Source organism: Megalobrama amblycephala, linkage group LG20 (genome assembly GCF_018812025.1).
Source record: "Megalobrama amblycephala isolate DHTTF-2021 linkage group LG20, ASM1881202v1, whole genome shotgun sequence".
In the NCBI taxonomy this organism is placed as follows: domain Eukaryota; kingdom Metazoa; phylum Chordata; class Actinopteri; order Cypriniformes; family Xenocyprididae; genus Megalobrama; species Megalobrama amblycephala.
In genome coordinates this window covers 10737929-10755219 of record NC_063063.1, presented here as the reverse complement: position 1 = coordinate 10755219, position 17291 = coordinate 10737929, and the positions used below count along the sequence as shown (strand labels likewise).

Below are 17291 nucleotides of genomic sequence, written 5' to 3'. Positions count from 1 at the left end.
AAATTACTTTGAGAAAAAATTCAAGTTTACATAGTTTTAGTGTCAGTACACCATTAAACTACTATATATAGTGTTGAATATAATATAGTGTTGAATATTTGTGGGTCCTGATAATAGAGAATATGAATCTGACGTCACGCTGCATTGAGTTCTGGGTAACTTCTTTGTTTATCCGCCATATAAACAGGATCCTTTAACTCCGTTATTGAGTTTAGTGCAGGAATTTGTTTTCTGTCATGATTGTGAAAAATGTCACCATTGTATGTCATTAATGCTGCATCGATAATTGTGATAGTAACTCAGATCATCTTTCTGAGAGAAAACAAGACAGTGAAAAACGTTTTTTCACCTTTTCTACGTGTAAAAACACCAAGGGAAGCAGGTCGAGGAGATGACGAGAAGACGCCGGATGGCAAATCTATTAATAATGGCACTGATTAAACCCACTACTCGTTTAAGCATTATTTAAACGTTTCCAACAAATAAATGAATCGACTTTTCTCAGTGTGTTGATCACATAGATTTATTTGTATATTCAAGGCTGAAGCAGCAGCGAGCACCCAGCGTGCGACATGGTGAACAGATCAACATTGTAAATGAAATTTTACAAAACTTCAGTGAAAATAAATAAATAAATAAATAAATAAATAAATAAAATGATCATGCGATGCGATAAAATAGCTTCTATTCCCTGCAAACGATACCATTAAAAATGTTAATGTTCCACTTAATGGCAGAAACAAAACAAAAGGTAAGCAAGAATCCGTATTAATTTCAGTACAAGTAACAGAGGGCGATACTGTCAAAATGGCGGCGCCGACCCGGCATGCAACGAAGCATGACGTCGGTTCGTATTCTCTATACCAAATGTCTTATGTTACCAGGAAAAAGTGGCCTACACTACTTTAAATACATCTAGTCAGTGACAGATTGCAAGCATATTTGCCTAAAATAATTCTGTATTTTCAGCTTCAGAATCATGAATATTTTTATTCTGGTGTCACCATTGTCCTGTGCATCGGGTTAGCAGCACCAAGTCCAAGCCTATTCATTTCCACTTCCAATGTAATACCAAATTTAGCATTTTTAACAACAGTACATTTTTTGTTAACCTTTTACCATATGTCTTGGAATATCGCGATAATATTGTATCATGAGTTAAGTTTCGTGATATGTATCGAATTCGTGACATGGGGGTATCGTTACACCCCTTGGAGCTAGTGTTATGTTGTAATTCTTAATATTTGAAACAACACAATAAATGAAGTCAACATCTTACCTTTGGTGATTTAAGACCAGTTAGAAGTTATCCTAACTTTAAGAGGTTATTTACGATGAAATTTTAGAGTTTTTAAATTAGCAGTTAATAAGAATTTGATTCTCCATAATGTTTTGTTGAATCTGGCCCCTCATCACCCTGTTAGGTTTAGTAATGACATTACTTAGGTTGATATTACATTATCATAAAAGGTGTTAAAAGGTGAAGTATGCCATTTTTCATTGTTAAAAAAATAAAAAAATCTCAGTGTATACTATACATAGCCTACATTAACTGTTTTTATCGGTACTTCTCAGCATTGTGTGTAATATTGTATGCATAGTGTATACACTTGTGGCAAGGCTGTATACACTTGTTTGGTGCTACCTTAGATTTTGGCCCAAACAATATACCTTATAAGGCAACATAATGATGTTCTAACAGCTTTTGGAACAATATTCCATCTTGAATGTGCCTTAAAATCCTGTCTTTTTAGCTTTTGAAAAAGGTTTTCCATCTTTAAACAATATGAGCAGAGCCATACTTTCACTAAGATTGCTTTAAAATATATTTCTCTGTCACTTTCTTACCCTGTTTATTGTCTTTCAGCTGGTAAAGATGACTTTGTGCATGAGACGTCTCCAACAGATGATTTTCCTCATGGCTCGTCTCTGGACCTGTCGCCCTCAGACAGCTCTGGAGGGACTTACATGTGGGATGAAGAGGGGATGGAGGCACTGGGAGGCTCTGGACACCCCTGTGGAAGCTTTGGCTCTGATCTCAACAGCATGGTGAGTCCAAAGCCTTATGAAATGATCCACCTTAAGCAACTTAGAGAGAAGAGGGAAATTACACATCAACACATAGCACTTTTTCATAAACATTTTCACAATTAGTGGATTCCTGAGTCATTATTTTTTCTTAGTCATTTTTATTTTAGTAGTGGTTCTCTAACTTCCTTAAGCAGACTGCCCTTTGGTCTTTGGCCCTGCGGTGGAGAATCGCTCCTCTAGGCAACTCTGCAATCTTATTTCCAAGCTCCTAAAATACACTGTCAAAGCTTTCCTGAATCAGTGTGCTTTATGATTGACATTTAAAATCTCAGCTGATGAGCACAGTTGATTTCATCTGTCTCAAAAAGGAAGGACTGTCTTGTGTTCATAGCCCAGAGACTGACTAGATAAGTCTGTCAGCTTGAGTTATTGAAGATGTGTCTCTGATTATACATCATAATACTAAGAGTACTCCAAATTGGCTCCTGCTGATAGTCATTTGTCTTTCTTCTGGAAGCAGCCGATCAGATTGTCAGCTTCATCACAGTTTGTAAATAGTGAGGTGAAATCAAAGTCAAATGAGAGGATGACTCGGCATTTATGCTTAAAGCGGTAGCCTTTATCCTTCTTTGCATCTATGATAGCTTGTTAAATGCCTGTCCTTATTATATTTATCTTTATGTGTTTAACAAATCACTCAATTGGTGTAACTGCGTCTCTGTTTAGTAATTATTTAGCAAAATATTTCATTTTAAATATGGCACATATTAGATAAACAACAGATGCATTGTGCTCAAGTGCAGCTTTTTGGCCCAGACGCAGCCGATGCGAGGCGACAAATCTGCTTTTGTCGTCACAATTCTTTGATGTCGACTTAATGTGTCACGGCCTTCAGAAATCCAACAAGGTATACAGTGCATTCAGAAAGTATTCAGACCCCTTCATTTTTCACATTTTGTGATATTGCAGCCTTATTCTTTAAATTGTATTTTAAACATCACATTCGACAAATGAGTATTGAGAATTTAGATCCTTTGCTATGACCCTCAGATGCATCCCATTTCTCAGGAAGATCTTTGATCTAATTCTACTTTTTGATCGAAGTCCACCTCTGCCAACCTGTCTATTTAAGGTCTAACAGCTGAAAATGCATATCAGATCAAGCCATGAGTTCAAAGGAACTGAGAAACAGGGGCTCACAAACAGGATTGTGTCGAGGCACAGATCTGGAATGATGTTCGAAACAACCAAGACTCAGAGAGTTGGTGGTCCAGCCAAAGTGAGCAAGTCAGTGGAGAAGCACCTTTTGTAAGAGAGATTACCAAGAACCTGAAATAACGTTTGGAGATGGGAGAAACTTACATAAGCACTACCATTACTTGAATGCTCCACCAATCCGAGATTTAAAGCAGAGTGGCCAGACGAAAGCCTCTCCTCAGTGAAGACGCATTAAAGCCCACTCAGAATTTGCAAAATCACACCTAAAAGATCTTAGACTGTGAGAAACAAGATTCTCTGGTCTGATGAACCTCAATACCGTTTCTGTAGGAAACCAGCTAAACAAAGCAGCTTCAGTAGTGCTGTGCAGCCTCTTTAGTAGCCTACCTTCAAGGACCACATGGGGGCAGCAGAAACTCACAAACATTCAAAGATGGTGAACAAAGTAGTGTCAGAATTTTCAATTTTGCTTGAATTATTTTCTCCTGACAATACAGCCAATGCGCATTGCGTTTTACAGATTAATGTGATGTCACCTATTTCACTTTGTGTCATTGAGGTCTAGTTTCATTTATGTATTCACCCATACTTGTTTTGGTTTGTTTAAAGTGCTTCACCACTCTACTATGTAATTTCATCAGTTGTGTGATAAAATATAGGCAAAAACATGACAGTTCTATGTTGTGGCCACTGTGAAGCTGTGAAGTAGGATGAAAATTCAGAGGAGTTGTACTGTAAGTAGCTGACAGTATCCATCTTTCTCATGTGTGGCTGATATACTGTAGATGGCCTCTTTTATACCTTTTAGAATGTATATAATTGATTAAAAAAAAGCATTTTTATATTACTGCCACATATGGCACCTAATGGCACTAAATGGTCTACTTAAATTGGAAGACAGTCAAACTGATTGACCACAGTTCCTTTTGTTTTTATTTGTCATTTAGGGGTCTTTTTCTTAAATACCTACTGTATATATTATAGCAATAATATATACCAATGCAGCCTCCCAGTGGCTGTACAGAAAATAATGGATAAATAGTGGAAAATGTGTGTAGACTTTGTAATCAATTTCTGCCCATCCTAAAGTACCATACACGTTTTTAACAAACCTAACTTACCAAAAAAAAAAAAAAAGAAAAGCTGACAGTTCTGCTTGTGGAAATCTAGCTTATAAATCAATATGCCCCAAGATGCCGTATTTACAGTGAATTTTAAACAGCTAAGGGGTGTTGCTGGGTATCCACAATATATCCTAGATATCCACAGGCAGAACTGTCAATTCTGCTTTGTTTTGTAAGTTAGGTCTGGGCGAGGAAGTTCATTAACACAGCAACAAAAATGTAATAATTATTGATAACAATATAAAATTCTTCCAGCAAGCAATGTTGTTCTTTAGCAATGTTTAACAGAATAGTTGGAGCTACACATAGACTAATGATGTAATGAGATCACGGGTGTGTTTTGTTTTTTACAATGGCTTCGAACACGGCTCGGCCAATCATAATCAAGGACTGTAACGATCTGTTTTATAAATGCTATTAAGCACCTCAAACAAAATCTTTCAAATATATAGCATTTGTAACCTGATATCTTGTAAACACAACTTTGTTTCCAGACATTCCAGATTTAGTATTTTCATCCTTTCCAGCCTGGTGGCAGTTTTGGCCTTAGTCTTTTAATGGTGCTCTTGCCTCTTCAGCTTGGGGTGTTTTTTCCTTTAAAGGTGCACTAGAATTAAAAATTGAATTTATCTTGGCATAGTTAAATAACAAGTGTTCAGTACATGGAAATGACATACAGTGAGTCTCAAACACCGTTGTTTCCTCCTTCTTATATAAATCTCATTTGTTTAAAAGACCTCCGACAAACAGGCGAATCTCAACATAACACCGACTGTTACGTATCAGGCGGGGTGTACGCCCCCAATATTTGCATATGCCAGCTCATGTTCAAGCATTACACAAGGGCAGGACGTCTGGATCTGTGCCAGCTGAATCATCAGACTAGGTAAGCAAGCAAGGACAACAGCGAAAAATGGCAGATGGAGCAATAATAACTGACATGATCCATGATTACATGATAATTTTAGTGATATTTGTAAATTGTCTTTCTAAATGTTTCGTTAGCATGTTGCTAATGTACTGTTAAATGTGCTTAAAGTTACCATCGTTTCTTACTGTATTCACGGAGACAAGAGCCGTCGTTATTTTCATTTTTAAACACTTGCAGTCTGTATAATTCATAAACACAACTTCATTCTTTATAAATCTCTCCAACAGTGTGTAATGTTAGCTTTAGCCACGGAGCACTATCAAACTCATTCAGAATCAAATGTAAACATCCAAATAAATACCATACTTGCGCGATTAGACATGCTGCATGACGAACACTTTGTAAAGAACAATTTTGAGGGTTATATTAGCTGTGTGAACTTTGTTTATGCTGTTAAAGGCAAGCGCAAGCTCCGTGGGTGGGGAGCGTGACCATTTAAAGGGGCCGCAGCCTAAATCGGCTCATATTTAATGATGCCCCAAAATAGGTAGTTAAAAAGATTAATTAAAAAAAATCTATGGGGTATTTTGAGCTGAAACTTCACAGACACATTCAGGGGACACCTTAGACTTATATTACATCTTTTAAAAAGACGTTCTACGGCACCTTTAAATACTATTCTTTAACTTATTCTTTAAAGGGGACCTATTATGCAAAATTGTGTTTGAACACAGATGTGTGTCCAGTGTGTGTAAACAACCAGCCTATAATGGTAAACGTCCACCCAATATTTTTTTTTTTTTTATAATCCCCATTTATCATTTTCAATCTCTCAGAACATGCTGTTTGATATTTCCCCCTACTCCTACGTAAGAGTAGGGAAACCCCGCCCATGACTGGTGACGATCTGCCCTGTTAGCATAGACACACCCCTGAGTGAAACGCACAGAGTCCGCCATTTCTGCGTACTCGCTGTATCAGCTAGAGATATACAATGTTGTTGGATGTACCAACGAAGCTTCATAGACTCCCGCCATCTGAGTCACTGAGGACACCTTTACTGGTTGAAGTTATTACTCAAGGATGGATCATTACAAACTGTACGTGATCCTCTCCGGAGCGATACTGGTCACGGCTGAGAGAGAGAGATAGTGGGTACTTTATTACAGTCCATCGGAGTTGTTTTACGGATATAAAGTTTACCAGTTTATTCAGCTCTTATAGTGATTTTCTAGAGTGATAACGTACGCGTCATCTTTTGTGTGATCAGGGTCTTAAAAAGTCTAAAATTCTGAACTTTAAATTTAAGGCCTTAAAATGTATTAAAAACGGCCAGATTTTCATCCGAGGTCTTAAATTTGATTTAATCAGGTCTAATTTTTTTTTTACCCATTTCCAGAAACGCTACCTGCTGAAAGTTATTACAAAGTAGCAAAAAAGTAGTGAGTCATAGTTCTTTCTGGGGGATATTGGTGTTGGTACGTACGCTGTGATAAAACTACAAATCCCATGATAAATGCAATACCTGCCCTCAAAATACATCTGCATCTCCTCAGAGTTTGTTAAAGTTTGATTTCTGCTGTTGGTTACAAGTGGTACGAGTCTCTGCCTAAGGTTTTGGGCATTTGGCACATTGTTGGGTGTGGAAGGTTACCAATGTGATTGCTTTATCTGTAAATTAAATTAATGCTTTTTCAATGACTGAATTCATTGAAATAAAATGATTTTATCAGAATTTCTTTGATTTGAATATTTTTTGGTAATGCGTGTAGGTCTTAATTTTCAATCTTTATGGTCTTAAAATGTCTTAAAAAGGTCTTAAATTTGACTTACTGAAACCTGCATGAACCCTGGTGATATACAATAAACTTCATAAACTCATCAGTAAAGATTTGGCCATCATTCGGACGGGTTCGCTACAACAGGCTCGTACTAATAGTGGATAAAAGAAAGATGACAACATAAGATATATACGCAATTAAACTATACTACCTGTTCTGTCTCCAAGCAGAATATTCTCTGGTTCTGTAGGCATAATTTTCAGACTCCGATTCGAACTAAACACCACTACAGTGTTTCTGACATTATTAGTGCATGAGACTGTTTTGTCACCGGATCTCTGAGTGTCAGCTCTTGAAGCTCCACCCTCTTAGGCCATGAGCAGCAGCTCATTTGCATTTAAAGGGAACCACACTAAAATGGCACGTTTCTGCTGAACACTCGAGATCCAGGGGACAGAGTCGGGTAGGTTAGGGGATATGTAAAGTGGGAGGAGTTGGATCCAGATCCAGGGGGTGGAGATGGGTAGGCTTAGATCCAATGGGCAGAGTCAGGTAGGTTAAGGGTTATGTAAAGTGGGAGGAGCTGGATCTAGATCCTACCCCACCCCCTGGATCTTGTGTTGTGCAGTGAGGACCATCTCCGTTTTTGCTCAACCCCAAAAAGTGGCAAGTTTAACATGTTATAAAAATTCTCTGTGGGGTATTTTGAGCTAAAACTTCACATTGGGGACATCAGAGACTTATTTTACATCTCTTAAAAAGGGGCATAATAGGTCCCTTTTAACTTATTCGACAGTTGCATCACTTAAAAAAAGTTTCCAGCAGAAATAAACACTAGTGGCAGTAAAACACCTACAACTTTCACACAAATTATGACTACAGGCACAGATTATCAATAAATAAAGATTTGTTTCCACGCTGTTCCTTGCACAATACTGTTATAACCTCAAAACACTTTTACAATAATGCATGCATATTTTGACATGAGCATCAAATAACCAGCTCCATATTGCTCAGTTGAAACACAGATCATGATAAAAGAGATTAAAGGCTTGTAGTTGTAAGCTAAAATGGCATGGTTTCATTTCTGAACGGCCACAATATGTAAAAAAAAGCCAATAATAAAACGTTGCCAGATTCACACTCATCTGTTTAGAATAAAACTAAACACGCTTTTAGTGCCTCTCACTGGATATTTCACTTTGAAAGTTGATTGAAACGTGCAAGAAGTAACGTAATATCATTTTAAAGAAATGTTGCTACAGGCATGGGTTGACTGAAAATCATAAACCAGTGTTTTGTCTCAAAATATATATGATATTTTCAAGTATTCTCATTCGTTTCTAGAAGGACTCCAATGACTTATGCTGACTGGCATGTATAGTGTGCTGCAGTGAAGTTGTGATATTGCACTTTTATTGGCCAGTCCAGAAGTTTGCATCACCCTGGTTCCCTTGACAAAAACCGAATAGGAGTTTTTCACTGGCGTTTAGATTATTATAAAACGTATCTATAAAACTATATAGAACTTTTCCCTGAAAGTTTGAGTTAGAATAGTTTGCAAGAGTGCGGACTAGTGAGTAGATGAATTTTCCTGTTTGGTGTGATGATGTTTAATGTTCCTGACATCCTCTGTAGGCAAGTCCCATTTAGCCATTTGTTAGCAGCTGCCTTTTCAAGACAAGTAAAAGCTTTAAATCACTAGGGGTATTACTGATCTATTTAATTTCATAGAAAAAACTGTGAAAATATCTTGATCTTGTTTTAACCACAGATCTTATTTCAGGGATTTAACCAAAAAACATTCTAAAAACCCATTGACTTTTAGAAAATGGAACCAGAAGTGCTAAAATGCTAACTTGTTTTCAAGTTTTGACCTTTTGGCCAAAAATGCATCACCCCTGCAGGAATCTATAAACAAATAATGTGAGCTAGCAAATATTTGACTCATTGTTTATTGTAATTATTCTGAAGTGTCAATCCATTTTGGAGAAACCTTGGTTAATTACCAAATTTAGTAAATAGCGCGCGCGCTCTCTCTCTCTCTCTCTCTCTCTCTCACACACACACACACACACATACACACACACACACACTGTGACTTGTCAAGTTATAAACCAAGGAACAGAAGTGACTCAGGATGCAACCAAGTGAGAAATCTCTGAGCAATGGTGTTCTGCTCCCCCTCCACACAGAACGTCTGTCACGCTCAGATATCAGCGCTCCTCCTCTGATTGGCTGAGTCAGAAAGGATGATTTCCTCCCCACTGCTTATGTTTATGTCCTCAGACAGTTCAGCTGACCCAGTGTGCTGTGCTGCTACACCTGCTCTCTGACTAGGCTAAACGCAGGATATGAAAGTCATGCAACTTTGTTTCAAAGTGATGTGTCTGAGACACTGTGGAGCCAAACAAGCTAAATTAATAGGAAGCCGTGTGGTAGTGTACTCATAAAAGTAGAGAAAATAAATGTATATAGATGTATTTTAAATTTACAATCTTTAACTTCTGGGAAAATGAACCAACAGTGTTTGGATCAAACTTTGTTTTATCAAAACATTGCTGTTTGAATTAAGAAACATAAAAAAAAAAAAAAAAGGGGAAAACCTGAACAGATAAAATAACTGACCGGTCAGATGAGACAGTGCTCCACTAGGTGGCAGCGTGTTTCCAACATGATGAATTGCTACAAGATTGTCGTTTGCAAGAGAGATGCTGTGACTTTATACATAATTTTGTTATCTCTCTTTCACTCTTTTATTCTTTGTTCTGATCGTTCTCGCTTTCACTTTCACATATGGGCTTTCATTGCAACTTTCTCAACATTGCCTAGTCATTTGGGCTGTTTAGAAGTTTGATGCATGTCCCTTGTTCACCAGGACCGTCTGTTGTTGTTGCCTGCCAAGCGTCACTTGAGGGCCCTCACTATGGCACTGAATCCATTAAGATAACACATGTTTCTCATGTTTTTTTCTCTTTCCTGAAGGCAAAATCTAATATATAACCATCCCCAGAAGAATCTGCAAGATTGCTACTATTTTAATTTTAAACACTATTACAAAGGGTGTAACTAAGTAACTTTTTCTGACTGTATAAAAGTTTTAGGGTGCAATGGGGCTAAATGTGCTACTTTCTTAGGGGCCATTTACACACCTTTTTTTAACTAAAAACTGAAAACTTTGGCCGTTCATTTACACAACAATGGTGTTTTTGGGGGGCTGAAAATGCAAACTTTTGAAAACAGGTTTCAAAGTTTTGAAGCTTTTGAAAACGATACTATTACTATCTCTGTGTAAACTACAAAAACGCTAATTTGATGTCATGCGCATGGTTTCATTATAAATGTGGTGATTATCTCCAAGGTGGACTCCCAACTTAAAGAGTTAGTTCACCCCAAAATTAAAATTATCCCACGATTTACTCACCCTCAAGCCATCCTAGGTATATATAACTATCTTGCTTTCAGACAAACACAATTGGAGATATATTTAAAAATATCCTGGCTCTTCCACGCTTTCCATCCATCCATCCATCCATCCATCCATCCATCCATCCATCCACATGCAGGTGGTTAATAAATGCCTTCTAAAGCAAAGTGATGGGTTTTTGTAAGAAAAATATCCATATTTAAAACTTTATAAGCTAAAATAACTACCTTCTGGCAGATGATCGTATGGATACTGCGCAAGTCGATTTGCTCCAAAAGAGTGACCCCTGACGTGATGTATGACACAGGATGTAGGAGTAGCATAGTAGCATAAGCTTAGATGCCTCTCATGGTTTAAACAAATAGGGCTGGGCTACAAACTCAAGCTCCTTTTCTCTTATATCGAAATCTTCCAACATTTCTCTTTAAAATTTCTTGTTTTTGACTTTTAATTTGTGACCGGTTTTTTTTTTTTTTGCTCTATCCTCTGTGCTTCTGCATTCATCATCGCGTCATGCATTGGGTCAGGGATTACTCTTCCACCGCAAATAGATGCGTATGCCATCTGCCGGAAGTTAGTTATTATAGTTAAAGTTTTAATTATGGATATTTTTCTTTAAAAAAAACCCATCGCTTTGCTGCAGAAAGCCTTTATTAACCCCCCTGGAGCTGTATGGATTAATTTTATGATGCATGGATGCATTTTTTTGGGCTTAAAAATTGTGCTCCCCATTCACTACCATTAAAGCTTGCAAGAGCCAGGATATTTTTAAATAGATCTCTGATTGTGTTTATCTGAAAGAAGATAGTCATATAGAACTAGAATGGCTTGAGGGTGAGTAAATAAAGGGATAATTTTCATTCTTGGATGAACTAACCCTTTAATAAATTATATTAACAATTTTAATCTAACCCCAATAATAGGAGCGCTTTTTATCCCAAATACCATACTTTTACGTATTCTTCAGTTGAAAAACTTTTAAATTACTTTGAAACTGAAAACTAACTGAACCTTTGTCTTAAAATGTATTTAGTAATTTTAACGATTCTCATTTGAATTGACAATTGTGTTGCTGCCAACAGTCGTGTCAAGGATCAGACACGTTGCCAGGTTTAAAAAAAAAAAAAAAAAAATCTGCATTGAGTTTTGTGCCATCTAGTGGTTTAGAAGAAAATTAAGTCAAATGTGACTTACCTTGGTTCACCTTTAGCCCTGTTGTACCCTACCCCTAAAAATTGGAAAAAGGAAATGAAAGGGAGCCCTACTTGATGTACTTTCAAAATTACAGAAATGTGAACGCAAGTCTGTTTACAAACATAAAGACTTATCCTTTTTAAGTAATATCTATGACTTGCAGTATTTCCTGGGGGTGGACTTTGTTCCATTGTGAAGTCTTTCTGGCTTGTACATTAGCTAATAATATTTTCAGTCAGCTTTTAAATTGCTTTGTTTGAGTTGCTTTGACTCATTAAGATTAAAACAACCCCAGCCCTGAAACAGTGCTAGATTATCAATATTTATTTAGAGGCCTGATACAGCTGAGCAAATGGCACTATGCAGTACAGTAGTTTCATTAGATCTGATAAGCAACCGTTTAACTTAGACTAAATAACTCTCTTTTTATACAGCAAATAGTGATGATATGCCACACTTACTGAAGAAAATGCAGAGAGAATGCTTTTTTCATTAATGGAATATTTCACTTAAAGTGGAAATTCTGCCATAACTCGGTCATTCTCATGTCATTTCAAACCCTTATGATGGTGAAAAATAAAAGGAGACATTTAGAAGATTGTCTCTTTTTTTTGGCATACAGTGAATGTGAAGCCGCAGAGTGACAAAAATATCATCTTGCCATCTATCCATCAATGAGAACCAATGGTATTTGGTATCACTTACATCTGGGCATATTTGAATGTATGCAAGTGATTTTAGAACTACAGGAGATTTTAGTAAATAACAACATAAATTTGGTCTTTGTAACAAATCTATTGTATGGATTTAGATGATTTCTAAAGACAACTTTTTAAATCATTTTTTAATCTTTTCTATTTTTTAAATGGTCATTTTTGGAGCTTGACAGTTCACACCAACATGAATGTATGGCACAAAATCCATGGCAAAAATTTGGTCTATTCCAATTAGGTCCATGGCAAGCAATTTGTTCAAACCAATGTTCATCAGTGTGTAGATTTTCTTCTTAACCCTGATCTAATGGTACATCTTGATGGTCCTGACCTGTCTCTCCACTTGACAGTTAAGCTTGACAATTCCTAGCTTCCTCTATATTCTGACCCATTTTTCATTGGCCATTGTATGGAGGGAGGATGACAATGGCTTCCTTCTGGGTGACCTTGTCTTTATTTCATCCAATCTGATGATCTACAAACCCGATTCCAAAAAAGTTGGGACACTGTACAGATTGTGAATAAAAACAGAATGCAATGATGTGGAAGTTTCACATTTCAATATTTTATCCAGAATACAACATAGATGACATATCAAATTTTTTAACTGAGAAGGGAAAAATAAGTTGATTTCAAATTTCATGGCATCAACACATCTCAAAAAAGTTGGGACAAGGCCATGTTTACCACTCTGTGGCATCCCCTTTTTTTATAACAGTCTGGGGACTGAGGAGACAAGTTGCTCAAGTTTAGGAATAGGAATGTTGTCCCATTCTTGTCTAATACAGGCTTCTAGTTGCTCAACTGTCTTAGGTCTTCTTTGTCGCATCTTCCTCTTTATGATGCGCCAAATGTTTTCTATGGGTGAAAGATCTGGACTGCAGGCTGGCCATTTCAGTACCCAGATCCTCCTTCTACGCAGCCAGATGTTGTAATTGATGCAGTATGTGGTATGGCATTGTCATGTTGGAAAATGCAAGGTCTTCCCTGAAAGAGACGACGTCTGGATGGGAGCATATGTTGTTCTAGAACTTGGATATACCTTTCAGCATTGATGGTGCCTTTCCAGATGTGTAAGCTGTCCATGCCACACGCACTCATGCAACCCCATACCATCAGAGATGCAGGCTTCTGAACTGAGCGCTGATAACAACTTGGGTTGTCCTTGTCCTCTTTAGTCCGGATGACATGGCGTTCCAGTTTTCCAAAAAGAACTTCAAATTTTGATTCGTCTGACCACAGAACAGTTTTCCACTTTGCCACAGTCCATTTTAAATGAGCCTTGGCCCAGAGAAAATGCCTGCGCTTCTGGATCATGTTTAGATATGGCTTCTAGAGCCATAGAGTTTTAAAACCTATAGAGTTTTAGCCGGCAGCGGCGAATGACACGGTGGATTGTGTTCACCGACAATGTTTTCTGGAAGTATTCCTGAGCCCATGTTGTGATTTCCATTACAGTAGCATTCCTGTATGTGATGCAGTGCCGTCTAAGGGCCCGAAGATCACGGGCATCCACTATGGTTTTCCGGCCTTGACCCTTACGCACAGAGATTGTTCCAGATTATCTGAATCTTTGGATGATATTATGCACTGTAGATGATGATAACTTTCAAACTCTTTTGCAATTTTTCTCTGAGAAACTTCTTTCTGATATTGCTCCACTATTTTTCGCGCAGCATTGGGGGAATTGGTGATCCTCTGCCCAACTTGACTTCTGAGAGACACTGCCACTCTGAGAGGCTTTTTTATACCCAATCATGTTGCCAATTGACCTAATAAGTTTCAAATTGGTCCTCCAGCTGTTCCTTATTTGTACATTTAACTTTTCCGGCCTCTTATTGCTACCTGTCCCAACTTTTTTGGAATGTGTAGCTCTCATGAAATCCAAAATGAGCCAATATTTGGCATGACATTTCAAAATATCTCACTTTCAACATTTGATATGTTATCTATATTCTATTGTGAATAAAATATAAGTTTATGAGATTTGTAAATTATTGCATTCCTTTTTTTATTCACAATTTGTACAGTGTCCCAACTTTTTTGGAATCGGGTGTTTGTAGTTTGATGTAGATGTAATTGTTTTTCTACCTTTACCATTTTCTCCTTCCCATTACTAAATGCTGTTGGAACAGTAAACCAAAAACCAGGAAATTGTAACATCTTTCCCTGAAGTAGAAATGATAAAATTCTGCATTTCTTATGAGTTTTTTTTATCATTTAGATCTTATAGAGATATTATTGATATCTACATTTCTGTATTTCACCATCATTTGCATAAACAAATATTACAAACTTTTGGAATTTCACTTGTTAAAACAAAGTAAATGAGAATTTGTCATGTATTTGGCCCAGATTGCTGGCAATGAAAAATAACATGAATTCTCTTGTCTATTTATTTTTATTATTTATTTCAGGTTTATTTGACAGGGACAGTGCACATCAATAATGTACGATGTGCCAGAATTAGCCAAAAGGCATGTCATGTCAAGTCAGATTAAAATAATATTATGATAATAGATAGATTGTCATAACATGGTAGCAGTGGGCTAAAGATCTGGACCCATGGTGTCATCATAGAGATGCAGCCTAAGCGAGGGCTCCAAGCCTTTGCAAAAGGTGGTGAGGAGGGCTGGCTCATTCCAGGATACTGCCATGAGGGTATGGAAATGCAGAGCATAATCAGTAATCAATGAGTTTCCCTGAAGTAGACGATAAAGCTGTTTGTTCACTGATGAGTCACTGACAGCTTGATGACAGGGCCGGCCTAATGCCAGATAGTACTGGCCCACTGCAGTGCTTTACCAGTGAGCAAGGAGATGACAAAGGCAATTTTCGCTCTTTCTGTGGGATAGCACTGCGCCTTCATCTCTGGCAGTGCAACAGTAAGCAACTGCAATCCTCCTGAGTAGGGCACTGAAGTGCCAATGGGACTGGCGTAGAGCGGTGAACTGGTGTGCGCAGATGGAGAATGAGGACTGGTGAATGAGGAAATGGCAGTATCTTCTTAGCGTGGTGTTTCATGAGCACTCGACCAAGCTCTTGAACTAATTCCTCAAGTCAGGTCTATGGCAGGTAAAATGAGTGGATCTGTTGGTGAGTGGTCTGGTCTTCTTTCATGTATAGAAAGATCCAGAAAAAAAATCAAATTTTTTATAAAATGGTTATATATGTTAAAAAAAAGAAAAGAAAAAGAAATTGGTCAAAATCATCGGACTATACAACTAGTACAATACCACAACTTGTCATCTGAAACCATTTGACTGGTGTGTGAAGAAAAGGCTGAAATATAAGTTAATGAAAATCTTTTTTTTCCTCCTGTAGCTAATCAGTTGATTTAGATAGCGAAACCATCCCATGAAACCAGGGTGATACAAGACCGGATCATCCGTGTCTTTATTTTGCAGTAATGACTAGCTGACTGTATATCGTCTTGCACTTTAGTCTGTTCCTCACATAAAGCTATTAAACGTGAAATATTGTCCTTGAGTTGCATAGACTTCTTTAATGATACCTTTTACTTACTTTTTTGTCCTTTTTGAAGCATGAAGCCAAAGTTCCCAGTCATTTTAATTGCATGGGGAAGGTTTTGGTTACGTGAGGTTATTCATTATTTCGCTGACTATTTGTCTGGTGCAAAATGTTAACAACGAACTGATGACCTAAATACAACAGACATTAACTCTACTTTTCACACCCTTTCTCTTTCTTTCTGTCTCCCTCCTTGAAACCACTGCCTGGAGTGCTACAGAATTTCAATTCAATGCGTTCAGGCTGTCACACGCCACTGACACAAGAAACCATCTAAAATATTGATTGGTGACTTTCTCTTAAACCCATATTTATTTTATTTATTTATTTTTCTTTTCTGTGGTAATATCAGCTTGGTAATATTTCTGTTTTGTTTCAGTTTGCTGCTGTGACTACTTTACAACAGCATAACTACTTTACAAAATGGTACACCAGTGTCATGAAATCCAACATGAAGGTTTAGGAGATGTGTTTCTCATGTAGACCTTTATTTTCCCATAAGAACCTATTTTTAAGACTGTAAACAATAAGTTAATAATACATGAATGATGAATTAATTGTGAACACTACTATGTTTATCATGTTGTTTTAACACCCAGTTCACTAATGTAAATTTGCAAATCTGCTGGGTTCAGGTTGGTCTATGATGGTCATTGACTGACAAGCCACCATGTTCCAAAAATCTGATTGACCATATTAAGTTGGCATGACATGTCTACTTGCACCAGTTTGCACCAGCTCTTGTTCCTAAACTCAGCTATCAAATTAAACTGAATTTTCTAGCTGGGAGTTCTAATCACAATAGAAAAAATTCTAAATTGATATTGATTTACAATTCTTGATACTATAGATTCCACAGCAATAACTAATACTGTATTGAACAAATTACTTTATTGAAGTATTTTGAAAAAAGGATCAAATGAATTATAAAAAAAAAAAATTAAATGAGAAATGGATGTCAGGCATGGGAAGGTTTACATTTTATGATATCAACAAATTGGAAAAAAGAATCAAATGCAAAAACAAACCGTAATGTATTGCCATTGTCTTTATTGCTTGATTATCATTATTAAACACTGATTCTTCATTGCAATTAGCAATTAGTGTTTAATTCAGAGCATATTTCACATATGGTTTGGTGAGACATAAATATATGACATTTATCATAAGGCAAAGCAAAATCTTTGAAAATCAAGCTTCCTTATGCAATGAACAGGGTAATTGCATGTATGTTTGAATAGCGCCGGTCACATCTGGGCCGATGTTTGAAAGGCTGTACCTCCATTGTGTGAAGGCTGAAGGCTGTGTGAGAAAAGCCTTTTGTTGTCTTAATGCAAAAAGCACCATGAAATAGCAAATTACTGTCTGATGGGAAAGAAAGGCCAAAAATGGAGCAGACAG

The 17291-nt window shown here is 37.1% G+C and overlaps 1 protein-coding gene across 3 annotated transcripts in view; it reads left to right on the top strand.

The window, feature by feature from the left end:
* The window catches only part of ccser2b (coiled-coil serine-rich protein 2b), an 86862-nt gene that overhangs the window by 21472 nt on the left and 48099 nt on the right, over positions 1 to 17291 (top strand). For all 3 annotated transcript variants that reach the window (XM_048169920.1, XM_048169919.1, XM_048169921.1), the window contains exon 3: positions 1868 to 2049. In XM_048169920.1, the coding sequence (XP_048025877.1) occupies positions 1868 to 2049 (182 nt within the window). The remainder of the gene's footprint in view (positions 1 to 1867; positions 2050 to 17291) is intronic.